The sequence below is a fragment of the Pangasianodon hypophthalmus genome, chromosome 22 (genome assembly GCF_027358585.1).
Source record: "Pangasianodon hypophthalmus isolate fPanHyp1 chromosome 22, fPanHyp1.pri, whole genome shotgun sequence".
NCBI lineage: Eukaryota > Metazoa > Chordata > Actinopteri > Siluriformes > Pangasiidae > Pangasianodon > Pangasianodon hypophthalmus.
In genome coordinates this window covers 18,000,093-18,019,541 of record NC_069731.1, presented here as the reverse complement: position 1 = coordinate 18,019,541, position 19,449 = coordinate 18,000,093, and the positions used below count along the sequence as shown (strand labels likewise).

The window sequence follows — 19,449 nt, the reverse complement described above, 5'->3', positions numbered from 1 at the left end:
CCGTTCAGCTAAAGCACCAACCAGCGCCGCAGTGCATTGTGGGTAGCGCTGCAATTAGTGCCAGGGCTCAGTAGGGCTTCAATTAAAGCGCAAACAAACAAACAAGCGAATTTTCCGCAAGCACTGTGCCTGTTAAAAACACAGAGCCATTGTGAAATGCTGATCAGTTAAATATACATGTATATTCCAATTAATGCATGCACAGTTTTAATGCAGCTCTACAAATGGGCTACTACAGGTGGGCTTGGTTAAGACCTGTTTAAAATACCTGAGCTGTTTTTTTTTTATAAACCTAATCTCTATCCACCACAGAAAATAATTTCACACATAATCTGTACTAACAAAATATCAAACCTGTTAGGTCAGTGTTGTTGAACTGTATTCAGTTTATACTAACAAAGCTGTAAGAAAAATTACGAAATCTAACATCAATCTTGAGTTGTATGAATTGTCAGGTCACATTTTGGCAACTATAATACAAATTCAAAAATACAGCCATTACATTTTAACAATAAAGGGGTTAGGAAAGTTACCAAAGCTCTTCTTATAGAGTTTTGAGCATCATTCATTCATCTTCAGTAACTACTTTGTCCTGGTCAGGGTTGTGGTGGATCCGGAGTCTATCCTGGGAACGCTGGCACAGAGTGGGAATACACCCTGAATGGGACGCCAGTCTATCACAGGGCTCCACACACACATTCACACTTAGGAGGGAATTTAGCGCAACCAATCCACCTACAGGCGTGTTCTTGGGAGGTGGGAGGAAACTGGAGAACCCAGAGAAAACCCATGCAGACATGCTGACAACATGTGAAACTCCACACAGACCATAACTCGAGCTCAGGATTGAACCGGGGATTCTGGAGCTGCATCACTGTGCCATATCACTGGAGCAATACTATAAACCAAAAAACAAAAAATTCTGGTTTATTACACTTTACTGAATGTGATTTAGTGTCCATGCCTGGTTATGCTGGTACCACTGGCATAATGCCAAATTCTTCCCTGTAAAAATGTAGTTCCATCTCTGAATGGAGAAATTATAAAGATTTAGAGTTTCAGTGATCTATTCATTAGGCCCCAACAACGGCCCTTAGACTGCCATTATGAGTGAGTCTGGAGTAAAAGATTTTCCTTTTCTTTCTTAGTACATGAGTGAAAAGATTTGGATAGACAATAGGTAAAAAAAAAAATCCCTGCTGAATTATTCCTATAAACTGATACTTTATTCATGTAATCCAAAACTGCAAGTATAGAGGAAGGCATGTAAAGCATGAATTAAAGGCAATGTTCTGACAATGGTTATGATTCCTCTTAAAATCCTGCTCTATTCAAGGAAACCACACTCACACACACACACGCACACACACACACACACACACACAGAGAGAGACAGAAAGAGAGTGAGAGGGTGATGGGAAGGTAGAATAGAGGGACAGAAAGAAACAGAGGCAGAAAGAGAGTGTGTGAGACAGAGACAGTGAGAGAGAAAGTGAGTGAGATAGATAGATAAGAGAGACAGAGTTTGAGAGGCAGAGAGAGAGGGAGGAACATAAAGAGAGTGAGACAGAGAAAGTGAGAGAGAGTGACAGCTAGCCTGTTATATTAGTAGACGTCACATTTCACTGAAAGTCTTTGGGTGTCTCTTTTCTCTAAAGTCTACTTTGTGGTTGAGCTGCTGCCTGTTAACGCTGTTATGCGCTCAAACGATGCAGTTAAGACAAGGCACGCTTTTGATGAGTAAGTAACCTAAAACTAAAAGTGTTTCAGTAACCTACAACTAAACGTGTTTTTAAATAAGCATAATTACTAGGCATGTGTCACTGATTCATTTCATCTTCATGATGTTTAATGATAAATTTCTTCCTATTGGTAGTAGTGTTCCTAGTAGGAGTAGTAATATGACAGATTACTGAATATTGATTATTCTTGAATTTGATTGTATAATTGTTGTTTCCTGAGATGTTAATTTTTTTTGTTTTATCGTAGTGTTTCTCCTATTGGAGTCCAGTGCACTCGTGTGGAGTCACACGCTGCATCAGATGGACATGCGAGATGGGGACGTGCATCGCCTGCCTTGTGCTACTGAGAAAACTGTAAAAGTTTTCTTTGTGATAATTACAGATATTATGATCAGGGTCCTGAGCTCTTTAGCATTTGTGCTAATTTATGTTACATTAATTAGACAGTTAGACATATGTAGATATAACTGGGTGGTTGGACACAACAAAGCAAAGGCCTGAAGGACAATAACAAGACAATACAGAGAAGAAGCAGTAACTGTATACTAAACGAGGACAGTTTGGTCTATTTTGAAAGATCATGTATTTTCACATTTTGTAAATGAGAGTATCTGTGGTTCGAGAATTAAAGCAGAACTGACATTTTATCTGTAAATGCAGAAGTGTGGAACTTACCAAAGCTGTCTTAAAATTACAATACCTTCTTCAGTTCTCCATGACATTTATAGATAAGTTTGAATGTTGTGTAGATTTATAGACTTTATATATCTATATTTATAGATTTATATATATATATATATATATATATATATATATATATATATATATATATATATATATATATATATATATATATGGTTATTTGTATGTTTATTCTATCATTGCAGACTGTGATGTGCAAATTGTCCGAAGCGTATCTTCAAGGTTCTCAGATGACTCTGCTGGAGGTTGTAGCTGGACAGATGGTTGAAGTTCATTTAAGTTCAAACAGTTCAGAAAATTCCACAAGATGCCTCTGGGAACAAAGGTGTGTGTAAGAAGGACTGCCCTAATTAAACTCTAATGCATCTCTGGAATCTAGGCTACGCAATAGTTTTATTATTGTAGTTCTTTAAACATCATGACCGTCATGGTATCCGCTATCATGTCCTGTCCACAGAGGGACATCCGATTTGCTCTTGTTTGAGTCTTTCCAAAGAGGCATGGACGGCATTTACACCGTGGTCTGTGGCGACCGCAAAGCTGCCAACATCTCAGTCCACATTCATTCATCAGCAAGTGAGTCCAGTGATATATTCATCATTATACAATATAACATATACATATAGTTTTAAATACACAGTGCTGTGCTAATGTCTTAAGCACATTTGGAAAAATCTGTAGCAGGAAGATGCTTTAAAAAAATAATGAGAGGAAATATTTTTAATTATCAGCAAATCAGTAATGTTAAAATATTGAAAGAATTTTTTTTTTCAATATCTAGGAATTAGTGCACAATCAACAAACAAATATCAGCCTTTAATTTTATGCTCTTTGTTATATTTGTTTAATCATCTATTGGGCTATATAGTTACAAAGCAATCAAGTTTTTTTAATCTGAAACTTGGTCTATTACTTTAAAGTGATACTTTCCTTAATGACAAAAAAAATCTTAACTGATTGTTTAAAGTGGAGAAATGAATGTTTAGAAAGTTGCAATTTTGATTTTCCAAAACAAAACCTATATATTAAAAATAAGGGTACCTAAACTTTTGCACAGCACTGTACTAATGTAGCATTTTTAGCATTGCCTGACTAAAAAAAAAAATCCATTCTTCACTCAATGCATTTATGAATTTGTCAATTGAATTTGTTACTATCAGTTTTGTTTTTGTCATTTCTAGGGAGACCCTCAGTGCCACAGCTGACAGTCAGTGGCGGTGAAGATTACACTGCACATGTCCTATGTGTGTCTGAGGGAAGTCCCAAACCGACAATCGTGTGGTATGAAAATGAAAAACGTGTTAGGTAAGTTTAAAGCCTAATCTTAATCACCATCCATGGAACAATCCTCTGACAGCTTAGAGAAAGTTATTACGTTTTTTCCACTAAAAGTCCCCTGAAACACTGTGAAATGTTGTTTGTGCTGGTACAGCAGCAGGACTAATGTTCACTTGTTATACGGTTTTGTACAGAAGAAGTGCCAAAAGTGGTCTTTTTTAATAAAATAAACATATTTAAAGTATTTAAAATGCACATATTAGAGAGAATGAATTATAAAAGTCACTTTCAGTTATAATATATACTAGAGTGAGCAAAAAAATGAGTAAAAGACTACATTTTGTTAAATATTATGGACTGACTATAATGACCGTAACTTGATACTTGTGGTGCATGTGAATATATTTTTAAATACTATTTTGTTTTCTGTATATACCACAATACGTAATGATGTTTTTCAGGATACAGAATCAATATCTAGATCTTTATTTCTAGATCTATATTTTGGTTTACTAACAGAACCAGCAGACCAAAACCACTTGAGTTTAGTAATACTTGTATTTCATATATACAAAAATAGATTATTGAAAAGTAGGGAACACGAGTAGTGAAAGTAGTGAAAAGTAGGGAACATGAAACATTTGGTACAAGAATATATTTTAGCGTCAACTTAGCTTGTCGTTACTGTAACAGTGACGTGTTGTAAAAGTAAGGTAATACCCATAATACCTCAGAAAGGTGTATTGTAACATAATGTATCACAATAGTGATATCATCATATCGTCTATTATGCCAAATGACTACAATGAGAGATTTAAAACTCTATTCAGTTCATTTCTGTCAATATTTGGCTCAAAATAACAAAATAGTTTTGTTATATAAGGAATAAAAGCACTTCGGCGTGTGCTGTTACAGGAATATAATTAACGACTGGTGGTGTGATGCCGCCTGATGAGAAGAGGAGTTTCAACCTGTTACAAAGCCAACCTTGATTATTTTGTCAATAACAGAACATCCTGAAGTGTACTGTTTATCCATTTACAGTAATGTTTAATGTTGTGGAATGTTTAATGTTGCTCAATGAGTTTCTGTTATCACTTACATTATAGCAGCTATAAACAGACATTCTCTCAGCAGCCCCCAAAAAACCTGAAGTTACAGCTTTACCTTCCATAGATGCAAACTTCACCATTATACTCATTTAAAAATCTCTTGTATGTGGAGCGTCTGTCCTGTATAAGCTGCTACTCTGGAAATCCTAACAAATTGTGAACACATACAATAGAATAATCACACAATGTGCTTTTTATGTGTTAAATACAACATTATTTAACATTTACAAGTTATATCGTGTCATGTTATGGCTGTTGCATGGTAAAGGCAAGGAGTAGAGGAGATAAAACGGACAGAAAAAGAAATGACCGAGAGCAAACTGACCAGTTTGCACGAGCATAGCTCAAATATAAAGTGCTGTGCTACAAACCCCCACGGAGAAGAATGCTCCTGCATTTATCATTACGGTAAGATCATGATTCTGTAAAAGATGAGAAATGGTGGATGGTTATTAGTGGAAATTGTACCGTTGATTTTATCCATTGTAATAAAGCATCCAGGATACAAGTTTCTTTCTCTTACGTTTTAGACCTTGACAGTGCTATGCTGAAAAGTGAGGCTCCTCAGATTCTGCTGCGTCCTGGTCAGTCTCTCTCACTCCAGTGTAAAAAAAATGATGAAAACAGCAACCTTTCCATGAAGTGGTACTTCAACAACCACACCGAGGTACTGTGAAGACTGGACAATGTAAATGTGTGAAAATGGAATTATAGCTACAGTATCTTGCATAAATATTCACCCCCTTGAAGTCATCAACACTTGGACACAATGTGGTTAGAGGACTAAACCCATTTTTACATGGTCTCTGACTTTTGGGAGTCCTTTAGGAAGAGTTACAGTTGTACCATATTCCGTCCAATGAGTTTAATGTCACTCTGCAGGATGTTAATTTTTTTTTTTTTTTTTTGCCAAACCATGATTGATACTTTCCCACAACTTTGTCCTGGACTTGTTTTGATAGCTCCTTCATGAGTCTTCACGATTCTGTTTGTTTACATGTGTTTGCTAACAAACTCTGGGTTCTTCCAGAACCAGGTGTATTTATACTGAAATCACGTGACACTTTAATTGAACTCCATTCACTTTATTATGTCACTTCTAATGGCAACTAATTTAGGGCATTCACTTCCCTCGGTTCCAGAGTGTAACACTACAAAATATGGAGAAATTCAAGGGGGGTGAATACTTATGCTTTTCTGCGTGTCTGATATTTCTGTTTGTGTTTTTCTTTGGCATGACATAGCTCACAGGAGTAACTTCACAGCATTATACCATATTGACGGAGTATTATTCCATTGCCTCAGTTAGTGTGAACAGCAGTGGAGAATATCGTTGCAAGAGCAATCACGGGCAAACAAAAGCCATAAAAGTTCAGGTCCTTGGTAAGAAAAAACTCTATTTTCTCCAATTAAAAAAAGAACTTTTTATAGATAAAATTGAGAGCAAGAGTTGCAAATTCTATCATTTTTTAATGGTAAAAAGAGTAAAAATGTACATCTATTTAATCATTTGTCTAAAAAAACCAATTCCAAGATGTTAGAAATGAAATGTGGGCATTTCCTGCAGCAAAGGAATAATTGAAAAAACTACAGAAAAACTTTTGACCATGACCTTCTTTGTCTCTAGACCTTATCTGAACAGGAAAAGGAAAGTGTCTGACATATTTTTAAGAACCCAATGTGGGTGAAGATTGCAAATAAGAGGAAGCAACTGTTGTTTAGAGGATTTGGAGGCAGTTATAATTGGTAAATGTCAGATGAAATATTAGACATTATTAGAGAAATCTTTGAGCAGATATCATTTTGGATTTTTTTTTTCACAAATTTTACACAAATTCATATTTACACAAAAACATTGACTATTTTTGTTATGAGTAATTTCCGTTGATTGGTTATGACATGACAATGTATTATCTGAGATGTATGGTGATTAAACAGGTAAAAATGTCAAAAAGCACTGACGTGCATCTGATGCTCATTTTCTCTCCATAGAAAATGACTTTCTTGACGTATTGAAGCTTAACAAAGATGTCACAATTCAAACTTTGCCAATGATTACAATTTTGTAGTTTTTAAAAATGAGACATATGATTTGTATGTATATTTATATTTATATTTTCAGTTCCATGATACAAGGTAGTTCCTGTTATCGCATACGTTATAGTAACACCAGTCTCTCTTTTTTCTCTCTTGAAGGTAATAAGACAAAATAAAAATGAAAATTAAAATTTGCGTTATCTACAAACCTACAAACAAAATTTGTCTGTCCTGAAGACTTTCCCATGAAGAAACAATGCCCAACAAACTAACTGTCATGTTAAATTTAATTTCCCGTCAGTCTTCATTTTGTCCTAAGGGTGTGCAAACTTTTGCACTTGACTGTAACATGGAACTGTGGATTGGCATCGTTGCTGTTGAGCTACAACGGCATTAAATGTATTTTTATGAGTTGGTTGGTGATTAAACATGTCAAAAGGTCTGAACATTGATGGAGCTGATGCTCATTTTCTCTCTGTAGAAAATGACTTGCTGGAGATACTGGAACTGAACAAACAATTCACAATCCAGGACAAAGACAAGGCAAATTTCTGCTTCCACTCTAAGGTGCTCTCTCACCCAAAAGCGCAGTGTCACTGGATCACCCCAAGCGGCACCGTAGTCCAGTGCAGTGAAACTCAGTACCTCTGGGGTGAAAGGTATGCCATACATGCGGTCTTTTAAATCCAGGTGTGTTTAATGTACAGTATATTATATCACACTTCTGTTTTTTCCTTGTAGCACTTTTACATTGTGTAACCCAGAACCAGGCCAGTATCAGATCCAGCTGAGGGCTGGTAGAAAGGTCATCACGGAAAGTATGTCCCTCTGTGTGACAGGTGAGTCATTTACAGTGTTAAAGCAGGAGGATTTGAAAATGTCTGTAACCAATAACCAAAAAAACTAAACTGCCAATCAAAGGTTTTTGAGCACCTGGAGGAAGACGTTTGCAGACAAAATCATGTACAAAATGCCAAATTTCTGCAAATTAACAGCAGATGAGAAATGAAAAATTAGGAGAGGGACACACTGTAGCTTTCGCTGCAAAATATTTGTCATTATATCACAGCCTGCGGGACAATGAGACCCCGACTGTCCTACACACACCCTGAATATCAGCTAGAATCTTCAGATACTTACCTGTTGTTTTTGTTGTTTGTTATGTTATTACTTGTTACATTATGTTTATGTTTGTGCATAAATGCAGATGTAGGTGTACTCTATGTAAACGTCCAGCTTTTATTTTAATCTGCCTGCACTATTTGCTTTGGCAGCAATATGATTTATGACAATCATGTCAATAAAACACTGTTGAATTGAACTGAATTGTAAAACACTCTATGTCATGCTGTTTTAGGAAACTAATCAACAACTGAGATGTGTGATGAAGCAGAAATACTGTTACTGTTACTTTCCTATAAAAGCATATCACAAAGCGTATTATTTCTCTCATACCCCAGCAATTTATCCAAGGACGACACATCATAATATATATCCATTTATAGTTACATGTTGTTTACATAGTTAGTTAAATATTGTGTAGTTTTCCTGTTATCACTTACGTTATAGCAGCTATAAATGGTTGTTTTCTCTTTTAAGCTCGCTTGAAGTTAAGATGGAAAAAACGCAGCTTGTCATGTGACCGAGAAACCGCAAACCGAGAACCATGACCGAGAACCCTGACGATTCTCCTTTTTTTATAAATGCTAAATGAGCGTCTATTTACAGAAAACTTCACCATATCAACGATTAGACATTTTCTTTGTTAAATACCAGCACATTTTAATTGTTTATCCCTGGTCTTAGATTAAGTGGGGCATCAATCTTAATAATCACCCAAAACACCATACATTTAATGTATTTAAAGGGCTAAATATATTTTATTTTTTTATATATTATAATATAATTATACTAGATATATTTTATTAAAAATGTTTCACAGTTTAAAGTGACTTTAATATGTATTTACAGAAGAATTTTTAAAATAATACATCCTTTTACAGATATTCCTAAGTTTCTGCTACTCCAAGACCTGGCCCAAGTCACCTGTATGACCAGAAGTGTCCTTCCTGTAAACGTTTCCTGGATGACCTGTCCATCAGATGCTGAGTGAGTCACTGCTTTAATATGGGCATTTCAGAGGAAACCCGGTCGTCTATGTTTTAAGCAATAAAACTATTATTGTTTACTAATTACTATAATTCATCTCATCTAAGCTTTAGCGACCCCTCAGTGTGGAAAGAGACATATATTGATTCTCCAGAGTACTCAGACTCTGAGCAGTTCTGCCAGAAGAACGTCGTCGTCTCTCGGCCTTTGAGTGATGTGAACGATCACTTTGTGAAATGCTGCAATAATGCAGTTTCATACTGCAGTGAGCAAATCCTCGTGAAAATATGTACGTTTTTGCCTCACATCTAAACACACATTTACATTAGATTTCAGTGCTCACAGACTTATTCAGTTTATTCTGTCTTTCAGCTTCAGCAAACTCTTTATTCCTGGTGGTGACATGCGGCCTGCTTGTCTTCGCCCTCATGCTGGTCAGCGTCCTCCTGTTTCATTTCATCCGCAAAAAAGTAAAGCTCCTCTTCCTCACTCCCACATATACCTGATGCAGAACACGCATTATGACCTACTGAATAAATGTCACCTTTTACGACACTCTCCTGTCTTTATAATCCCAACAGAAGCCTGGTTATGAGACACAGATCCAGATGATTCAGATGGTGGGACCCACTGATAACGACTACATCTACATCGACTTCAGAGATTTTAAATATAACCAGAAATTGGAGTTTCCTCGAGAGAATCTGGAACTGGGTACAGGATTTTGTTCAACACAGAAAACATTTCCTCCAAACTCACGCATAATACAAGCACTATGGGCAATTGTTGTGATCGATTCATAAGTAATATTAAGGAATAAAACACTTGGGGGCATGTTGTTATAGGACAGTAATCAACAGTGGGGTGCTGTGATGAAGCAGAGTTACTCTTACCACCCTGAAGCTCATTATTTTCCTACAACAGCATGTCCTAAAGTGCTTTATTCCTCTTATACCACAACAATTTTTCAACACCAACACTAGTTTTTTATTTATTAAAAAATTACATGACATTATCCGTTAATAAGACAAATAAAGCAGTTTCACATGTTAACAAGCAACTCTTCTGTCCTGAAGATGATGAAGAAAGTTACAACTTTACTTCTGACTGTTATAAAGCGCTGACAGTGGAGACTCCTTCCGTAAATGTTAAATAAACCTCTCTTTACAGAAAATTTCACCACATCAATCATTACATGTAAGTGGCGTGTCCACAAGTAATTTTGGCATAACCATAAACTCTTCCCTCTGAAAAAAAGGATTCCCATTTTTGAAAGTAAGAATTCTACAGATTTAAAGACTTATGACTCACATTGATGGATTGATTCATGAAATCATTTTACAGGTTACTGATGAAATTCTGCAGCTGCCCTTGAATTTTGAATTTTGGAGTAAAGAGTTTTCTATTCATTTCTCAGTGCATGGACTTTTTTGCCTATAGTCATCACACACACGCTATAGAGATTAGGTTGTATAATGTGGAAGTATTCCTTTAAGAATGATATGATATGATTTTGTGCTAATGAAGTACCTGTGCAGTAAGGCTGAATGATTTGTTTTCCACAGGGAAAGAGCTGGGCTCTGGAGCTTTTGGCATGGTCGTGCAGGCTACAGCATATGGGATCAGCAAGCCTGGAGTGTCCATGCAAGTTGCAGTGAAAATGCTAAAAGGTGGGTCATGTGTCTCTGGACATGTCCTTTATCAGGCTTGCATTACTCCAATGTTCCAGGCAGATTTAATGTAAGAAATTTACCACACATAATAAAATCAGATCTTTGTTGCTACTGTCAGTCAGTGCCCCATCATTAGATTTGGACAATTTCAATAGAAAATGTGTAACATTGGTAACATTGCTGGTAAAGAAATGCAAACATGCCAGGATGTACATAGAAATAAATGATATAATAAAGACGATAAACCTGATACATATTCTAGTCCACTGATCATAGTCTAGGTAGAAGATTCAGAATTTTTGTTTGTTTTTTGGATGGTTAACAAGCATCGATGGCACTGATCTGATACTCAGGACCGATATCAGTCCGATACCAGCCAAAAGTGGTGGACTGGATATCGGAGAAAAAAAAAATTACAATAAATTTGATTATCCTGTACAAATGGAAAAGACTGGAATTAGATTTGGAAAAGATTTTTTTTTACATATAAAAATACTCAATAGTTTTTATTTTATTACATTATAATTATACAGTGTGTATTATTGATATTTTTAAGTCTTTTTGGTTTAACAAATCATTTTGGTTTAACAAATCATTCAATCAAGCGTAGTAGTCTTTAAGGAAAAAAATGTTGGATGGGTATTGATATATCAGCTGAAATATCAGCTACTCAAGGTTTCAGTATCAGTATCGTGCCATCTCTGTTAACGAGTCTAGCTTTCTAAAAGAGTTCTACTTTTCCAAAAGTGTATATTGTCGAGCTCTACTTAGAACGGTAAGAGGATCCTCCCAAGGAACAAACTGAAGAATCCTTTTTTTGAAGAGTGTATTGTTATTGTTTATTCAATAATAATAATAATAATAATAATAATAATAATAATAATGCTTTGTTTGCTGTTTTGTCAGAGAAATAATACACACTGGTCTCTCTTGAATATGTCAGATATACTTCAAGTCTCTTAAAAAATCATTTGTCTGAATAAATAAAGAAAATGGACGCAGAGAATTGAACTCTTTCTTTTTTTAAGTTCACAACGTTACATAAAGATTACCGATTACCGTGTGTTTTGTGTAGAGAAGCACCAAGCAGTGGAGAAAGAAGCCTTGATGTCTGAGCTGAAGATGTTAACTTACATTGGACATCACATCAACATTGTGAACCTGCTGGGAGCCTGCACTGGCCCAGGTACAGAAACCACGCAGTAAAGAAGTGCTCCTGCCATGTCGTGACCTTTATGTACTATAAACTAAAATCAAATAGCAATTACAACAAGGTCGTTTGATTGATAGGTCCTATTTACCTGATCTTTCAATTCTGCCGTTATGGAGACCTGCTGAATTATCTGAAGAACAACAGAGAGCACTTCTGCAAATCCTTAACAGATGCTTTCAACAAAGACAGATTCAGCAGCCTGTACAACTACCAGCAGAAGAGAAACTCCAGGTTGAAAACTGACGCCTTTCCGCTGACCTTTTGAATAAAGAAGCATAGGAAGCAGTGACAAGTGTTTGTTTGAGGAAATGTAACTGAATTTGGACAGATTTACGGTACATGGTAGTTCCTGTGTTACAGATAATGTTCTCGTCATTACTTGTCTCTGCAGTGACTTTGTTCAGTCTGGTGATAACCCGTACATGCCCATGGCCCCAGTGAACAAGGAACAGGAGGCGCTGCTCAGCTCCACCGACATTAATGAGGGTAATGTAGCTTACCCTCCTTTTAGCACTGAATCTACTCACTGGATCTATAAATTGTGAATTCATGGACAAACTATACAATTATAACTGCTTTAGGTGACAGTCCCACACCAGACAATGTCCATCCCGGGTTATTGCGTATTTTATCTTTACAGTCTTGAATTACGTTTCCTTTATCTCTAAAGAAAAACGTCAGCATCTAATCTCTATCCATCACATCTGTAGCGTATATATGTAATGACCACAGATAAAAAAAATTACAGCCCGTTTCCCTGAACTGAGAAAAGAAGTGAAAACCTGTTCTCACTTACAATGAACTGCATTCAAACTTCATTTTAAAATAATGTGAATTTACATCTACAGCCGTTACACGTACAAGTTCTTTAGCAGTTTTTAATCCAACCTTTTACCACAGCACTGTTGAATTCTCAAATCTGATTGGTCAGAAGGTGTAGATTAATTTTCTGTAACAGCAGCTCTGATAGTAGCGCCGGCTGCAAATCACAAAGTTACATGAATACGTTATCGTTTCTATAGTAACAGCTCATTCACAGGGACATGTGCGGTGGACACGCCATATAATCGAAGGCTAATAATAAACGCTTTGTTATTTTACCAAGAAAACATATGATATGATTAAGCTTTCTGCAAGTAGACATTTATTTCAATTAAGGAAGGAGTCTCCAGTGTCAGTGCTTTGTAATAATCCTAAGGTTTTCTTCAAAGTTTTTCTTTCTCTATAGTATGATAAGCTGCAGTTATTTGTATTATTAACTTCAAGAGAGAGAATAAAGAGAGGATGGTGAGGGAACGACTGTTTATAGATGCTATATCATGAGTTTCACAATATTATATGTAACTATAAATGGATAAAAAGTATAATTCGTCGTTCACTGATCATTAAAACTTGTAATCTTTGGCAAATTGCTGTATTATAAAGAAGAAAAAAACACTGTTAAAATAATTAACAGTAATGCTGCTTTGCGTCAGGCTGACCACTCACACCACAATCACACCACAATCAGGCTGACCACTCACACCACAATCACACCACTCCACCGTTGATTACTTTCCTATAACAGCACACCCCCAAGTGTTTTATTGTTTACTTCTAACACTGGAGCAATAGCATAAAGAAAAATCTGATAACCTACGCTTCCATGCAGTGTCCATTTTGTGCTATCAGACCTACCAAACTATGCTTAACCTTAGCGAAACCACAATTTGGTCTAAAAGGACAAATTATGCAGATTTAGGGATTAGTTGACAAACTCCTTTGACTAAAGAGTTTATAGAAAACAAAAAGAAATGTGTTTTCTCTAAATATTTATTCATGGAATTCACCAACTGACCTTAACGTTCTATAATAAATGAGTTTTCTTCTGTGTATAATGGAACAGTATTTCCTTTAACATCCCATAATTAATTGTCATGTACTGTCTAGAGACAAAGGCTGAGTATGAATTATTTGTACCAATTTGTTTTTTGGAAATCTCAGTCAAAGAGATTTTTTTTTCATGGTCATACTCTAGATGTTGTTTCTGATTCTTAATAAAAATCATTATTATTCTATTTAAAGATATATTTGAAAATGAAGATGAGGAAGACCTTCGGACTCTCACCTATGAAGATCTCCTGAGCTTCTCCTACCAGGTGGCCAAGGGCATGGAGTTCCTTTCCTCTAAAAACGTAAGCTGCAGGTTGTGGCACAACAGCACAGTAAAAAAGATCATCCTGAATAACAAGATCTTTTCATTTTTTCTGTTCCTGGCACTTTCCATGTAGCTAGTGTTTCGCAATCAGACTTGATCAAATTGAACTCTTTATACAGTTTGGATATCTCCATTAAGACAGATTTGAAACATATGGTTGCTTTTTTCTGAGTTTGGTTTCTTATTTCATTTTAAGGGCTTTCTCCATATTATGTTTTGTTTCTAAACTAGCTGACCTCTTCATCTAGCTCAGCTGAACTTGTCCGTAAGTCAGGCTTTAAAAAGAAATTATTAGCACACTGACTTTGTTCCTGTTTTCAGAACTCACACCCTCACCATCACACAGTTAATATTGGCAGGTAGAGTCTGATCTGAATTTAGTTCCATGAAACACTGGTAATGATTTAGCACCTTGCTTTACAGCAAATATTGTGCTGTAGCCTTGGACTCAAGAACATCGAATTCCAGTAAACCTGACTACGTCTGTGAAATCTAAACAATCCAACACTGTTTGAATATTTAGTCAGCCAACGTGATCAATCCTGTGTAAATAAAATCTTATCTGCTCAGTATTTATAATAATTGTTCAGGTTGGAAAAGCAGGTTTATACAGAAACACTGAGAGATCTGTTTTAAATGGATAAAAGGGACTTTAGTGATGTGCTAACAAATTGGACCCAAACACCAATTTGTATAAACAGAATCAGCATCCAGTAGGAGTTAACATTTAAACAATAAATTACCCTGACCCCCTCAGTACAGATTTCATTTATGAATATAATCCAACTTTCCAAATATTAGTTAACATTACTTAAATGTGTACAATAGTATTTTGTCAGTTTTTTAGAGACATAGGGCTTTTTAATTCAGAACTTTCCACTGATAGAACATTAGGTCTTAATTATAGGCCTATATGTTTTTGAGTTATTGAGGTATGGATTTGACCGATACAATTCAAGTGATTAGTCAAACAGAATAAAACCTACACTATATGGTCATAAGTTTGTGCACACCTGACCATCACACCCATATGTGCTTGTTGAACATCCCATTCCAGATTTAATCCCCCTTTGCTGTTATAATAATGTCCACTTTTCTGGGAAGGCTTTCCACTAGATGTTGGAGCGTGGCTGTGGGGATTTGTGTTCATTCAGACACAAGAGCGTTAGTGAGGTCAGCACTGATGTTGGCGAGGAGGTCTGGTGTGCAGTCAGTGTTCCAGTTCATCCCAAAGGTGTTCAGTGGGGTTGAGGTCAGGGCTCTGTGCAGGACACTCGAGTTCTTCCACTCCAACCTTCACACACCATGTCTTCATGGAGCTCGCTTTGTGCACAGAGGCATTGTCATGCTGGAGCAGGTTTGGGCCTCTTAGTTCCAGTGAAGGGAAATTGTAATGCTACAGCATACAAAGACATTCTGTACAGTTGTGTGTTTCCAACTTTGTGGCAACAGTTTCAGGAACACATCTGGGTGTTATGGTCAGGTCTCCACAAACTTATGGCCATATAGTGTATAAGGACTCCATAATAAATATAATACCTTTGATAGTCGTTGGCTGTGATTTCCACCAAATAAACTAAATTTTAAAATACATCAAAAGACCCCCTGGCAGTGCTTCTGTACTGTAAATAACACTGTGTCTCTTTTCCAGTGTATCCATCGAGACTTGGCAGCCAGAAACATCTTAGTGACCCGAAGCAGACTGGTGAAGATCGGTGACTTTGGTCTGGCGCGAGATATCGAAAACGACTCTAACTATGTGGTGAGAGGAAACGTAAGTAGTTCCACAGGGCACTGATTTGTTGTATTTGGTACTTTACCACAAAACATTGGATTCATTTGCATAAAGTGAAATATTTAATATATAATCCTTAAAAGCTGATTTTTTGCTACTGGGGATGTCTGTATTACTTTTGTTACAAGATTTTCATTTATTACAATATAAATGAACAGGCGAGCATATGAGAGTTAAGGTCTCTATAACAGGAACTAACTTGTTTTGCAGACATTCTACAATAGTAAAGTAACTATAAACACATATGAAGTATACCATGTCATTCTTTAATAAATAAAATTAATCATTGGCAAATTGCTGTGGTAGAAAAGAGAAATAAAACACTTTGGGATGTGCCATTATAGGTAAATAATCAACTTAGGGGTGATAACAGTAACTTTATCAAATGTTTTATCTGTTGCTTATTAATTATATTTAAAACATCCAATCAAATCCATACCAATCTTCTTTCTCTATGGCAAGAACTGTCTATTAGTCTCCCTCTTCCTACATTTCAGGGGAAAAAATATCCATTCAAACAAATGAGAGTGGCATGGCTGGATTTTGTTATATTTCTTACAAATGAGTTTGTAGGAAAATGTACAACTTCCATCTCTAACCTTAACTGCAGTGACTTTCACTCGTGTTGCAGTTATATCCACCAGAGGAAGATTTCGACACCACACACTTTCACTTAATTCTCACTTTTACTTTGTTCATTAAAGGCTCGATTACCAGTGAAGTGGATGGCCCCGGAGAGTATTTTTAAAGGGATGTACACCATGGAGAGTGACGTCTGGGCCTATGGCATCCTGCTCTGGGAGATCTTCTCTCTGGGTCTGCATAACAAACAATTTGTCACACATTCATAAGACCATGTTGGAAGCTACAGCCGATAAACAGAACATATTTAAAGACATTTGATGTAAATGATATAATAATACTCTGCTCAGTATTTCACTGATGTTTGCACTCTCAGGTGTGACTCCGTATCCTGGTATAAAAGTGGATAACACCTTCTATGCCATGATTGAGAGAGGGTTTCAGATGGAGCGCCCGTATTATGCCTCTGAGTCTGTGTAAGTTTCTGTCTGTTTCCGTTCTCACGTTACTGAAAAAGACCTGTTTAGGCTATTTAGAGTTGTTTGGATATGATTCAGGTGCATGCTGCCCTGCTCCTCCATTAGACCTCCATTTTTGCTGATTTTTTTATTTATAATAAATAAAATCTATTTTTATAGATGGCAAATGGGTTCTATAATATTATATTATATTAACCCTTAATATAATACATGTTAGACAACATAATAATACACTGTGATCTGTAGTTTCTTATTCACTCGTAAATTGTACCTGTAGCGTAGTGTTTTACTGCAACTGATTTCTTTTACTTGCTTAATTCAATTTTGTCAGATAATTATTCTAATCTAACATGATGCCATAGCTAGCAGAGAAATTATGTAGCTGTTTGCTGATATTAGTCTTGTACTAATTGATATCTAGTAACTCTAGATAGTAAGACAATTCATGACTTTTCACTGAGACTGACAGGCAAACAGGCCACGCCTCCTCATTGGGACTGACAAGTACAGAGGCCACACCTCCTTAAAGGGACTGACAGACAGATAGGCCTTGTCTCTTCACTGAGACTGACAGGCAGAGGCCACACCTCCTCACTGAGACTGACAGGCAGAGGCCACACCTCCTCACTGAGACTGACAGGCAGAGGCCACACCTCCTCACGGATACTGACAGGTAAACAGGTCACACCTCCTTCAATTTTTCTCACACTCTCTCTTAGGTATAAGGTGATGTGCCGCTGTTGGGCTCTGGAACCTAAAGACCGACCCTGTTTCTCCAAACTTGTGGCTTTCATGGAGTACCAGCTGAGTGATGTTGAAAAACAGGTACTTAAATCTTTAATTAAGCCAAAGCTCACTTGCAGTGAAATTTATCTTTTCTCCTAATGCCACTGATGGGTTTGATGTGTTCCTGCAGCTCTACTATAATATCCAAGGGCAGAAAAGCGGTGACTCAGTGTACCAAAATGCTCCAGTGACCTCAGAACCTCATGAAATAGTAAAAGAAGAAGCACATCAGTCATCGGTGTCAGATTCGTCCTGCCACACTGAAACCACAGACAGAGAAATAATTACTTACCATTAAAAATACTTAAGGCTACACTCAGTACAGTTACCGTCAGGGCTGGGCGATATGGCTAAAATATCACATCATGATTCTCAAAAGCATTTCTACAATACACAATATTTATCATGATTTATAGGTTTGTTCACAAACCGCCAGCAATAGAGTAAGTTTTGCATTTTAAAAAATGTTTGATGATTTATGTCTACAAAAATAAATTTATTGTATTTTTAATAGTTTTATATCAAATTTATAAAAATATTTGAAAAATTTATAAAAATCTAAAAAAATAACACTAAAAAGGAGAAAAAAATAACAAATTATTTTGATTTTAGAATTTTAAAGTTTAAGTACAAACTTTTAACATCAAATCAAATGCTTCCATTTTTTTTTATCTAAATCTTTTATAAATTAAAAAAAATTATATCACAATATCCAAAATGTCTTAGAAATGGGTATTGTGACATAATTTATCAGGATATAGATATTATGTCATCATATCACCCAGCCCTATTTATAGCAATACAAAATTCAATGTGCTTTTATTTCTTAGTCCTTTTTTAAACAACAATGCAAGTCAAAACCTTTTCGTGTTCACATTTGGGTTAAAGCATTATATATATTTAGAAGGCTCAAGCATTATATATATTTAGAAATATGTTTATTCTTAATATTTTATATTTTTATGCATGTATGTTCATGGCATTTGATGATATATTCACGGTTTTGGATCATCATGTGCTCCACTGACTTAATCTGTCTTAATCTGTAATTTTTAAATTAATGTGCGCAATTTGTAAATTTGCTCTGTTTCATTTCAATAAATGGATTAATTCAGTAAGTGCTTTTTTTTTTTTTTTTTTTTTTTAGAATTGTCAACTGGAGACTTATTATACTCATAGTGTTTTGGGGCTTTGTTTTGTTTTTTCATTACGCTCCTCACATTTCTTTTTTCCAGCTTTAAGGAAAACATTAATTATGTGTCTAAAATACTAGAATGAATGTCTAGTCAGTGTTCTTGCTAGAACAACCATATGTTTTCAGATCAGTTTTAAACAAGATATCAAGAAACAAGTTTGAAGTGTTTATATAGTGTAAAGTGTTTATACAGTGTAGTCTATATAGCCTACATCCAGAACTGAATCCTATTCACTATATAGTGCACTATTTTGGGATTTTTTTCTATTTCATAGCCAATGTCTGAAAGCATAAAGCGTTCAGGAAATCCCACAATGCAATGCAATAGCTTAGCGTCCAAAAGGATGTATCCTAGCAGGTAAGAAGTACCCAAAAATAACATCCTTTGATGTTTATAAAGAATGGGAAAGGTGCTACTTCAGACACAAGGGGACTGTGGGACTGTGTATTAATACCCATAATGCATTGTGAGCATACAATTGTGATATACAATGGCAAGACACAACCCCATTCTTCCCTTAATGTACAGTATGTTCTTTTACATTTCCT

At 35.9% G+C, this 19,449-nt stretch overlaps 1 protein-coding gene across 1 annotated transcript; it reads left to right on the top strand.

Moving 5' to 3' along the window:
* The first annotated feature begins 180 nt into the window (after positions 1–180).
* flt3 (fms related receptor tyrosine kinase 3) lies at positions 181–18,823 on the top strand. The gene is made up of 24 exons (XM_026937848.3): positions 181–1,740; positions 1,990–2,096; positions 2,630–2,769; positions 2,902–3,020; positions 3,626–3,749; positions 5,103–5,242; positions 5,365–5,501; positions 6,079–6,217; positions 7,353–7,530; positions 7,613–7,710; positions 8,875–8,980; positions 9,088–9,269; positions 9,353–9,450; positions 9,562–9,694; positions 10,546–10,650; positions 11,729–11,839; positions 11,944–12,097; positions 12,258–12,352; positions 13,931–14,040; positions 15,715–15,837; positions 16,563–16,674; positions 16,817–16,916; positions 17,639–17,744; positions 17,836–18,823. Exons 1-24 carry the CDS (start codon positions 1,710–1,712, stop codon positions 18,001–18,003), a joined length of 2,916 nt encoding a protein of 971 aa, XP_026793649.3. The 5' UTR covers positions 181–1,709; the 3' UTR covers positions 18,004–18,823.
* The last annotated feature ends 626 nt before the right edge of the window (positions 18,824–19,449 follow it).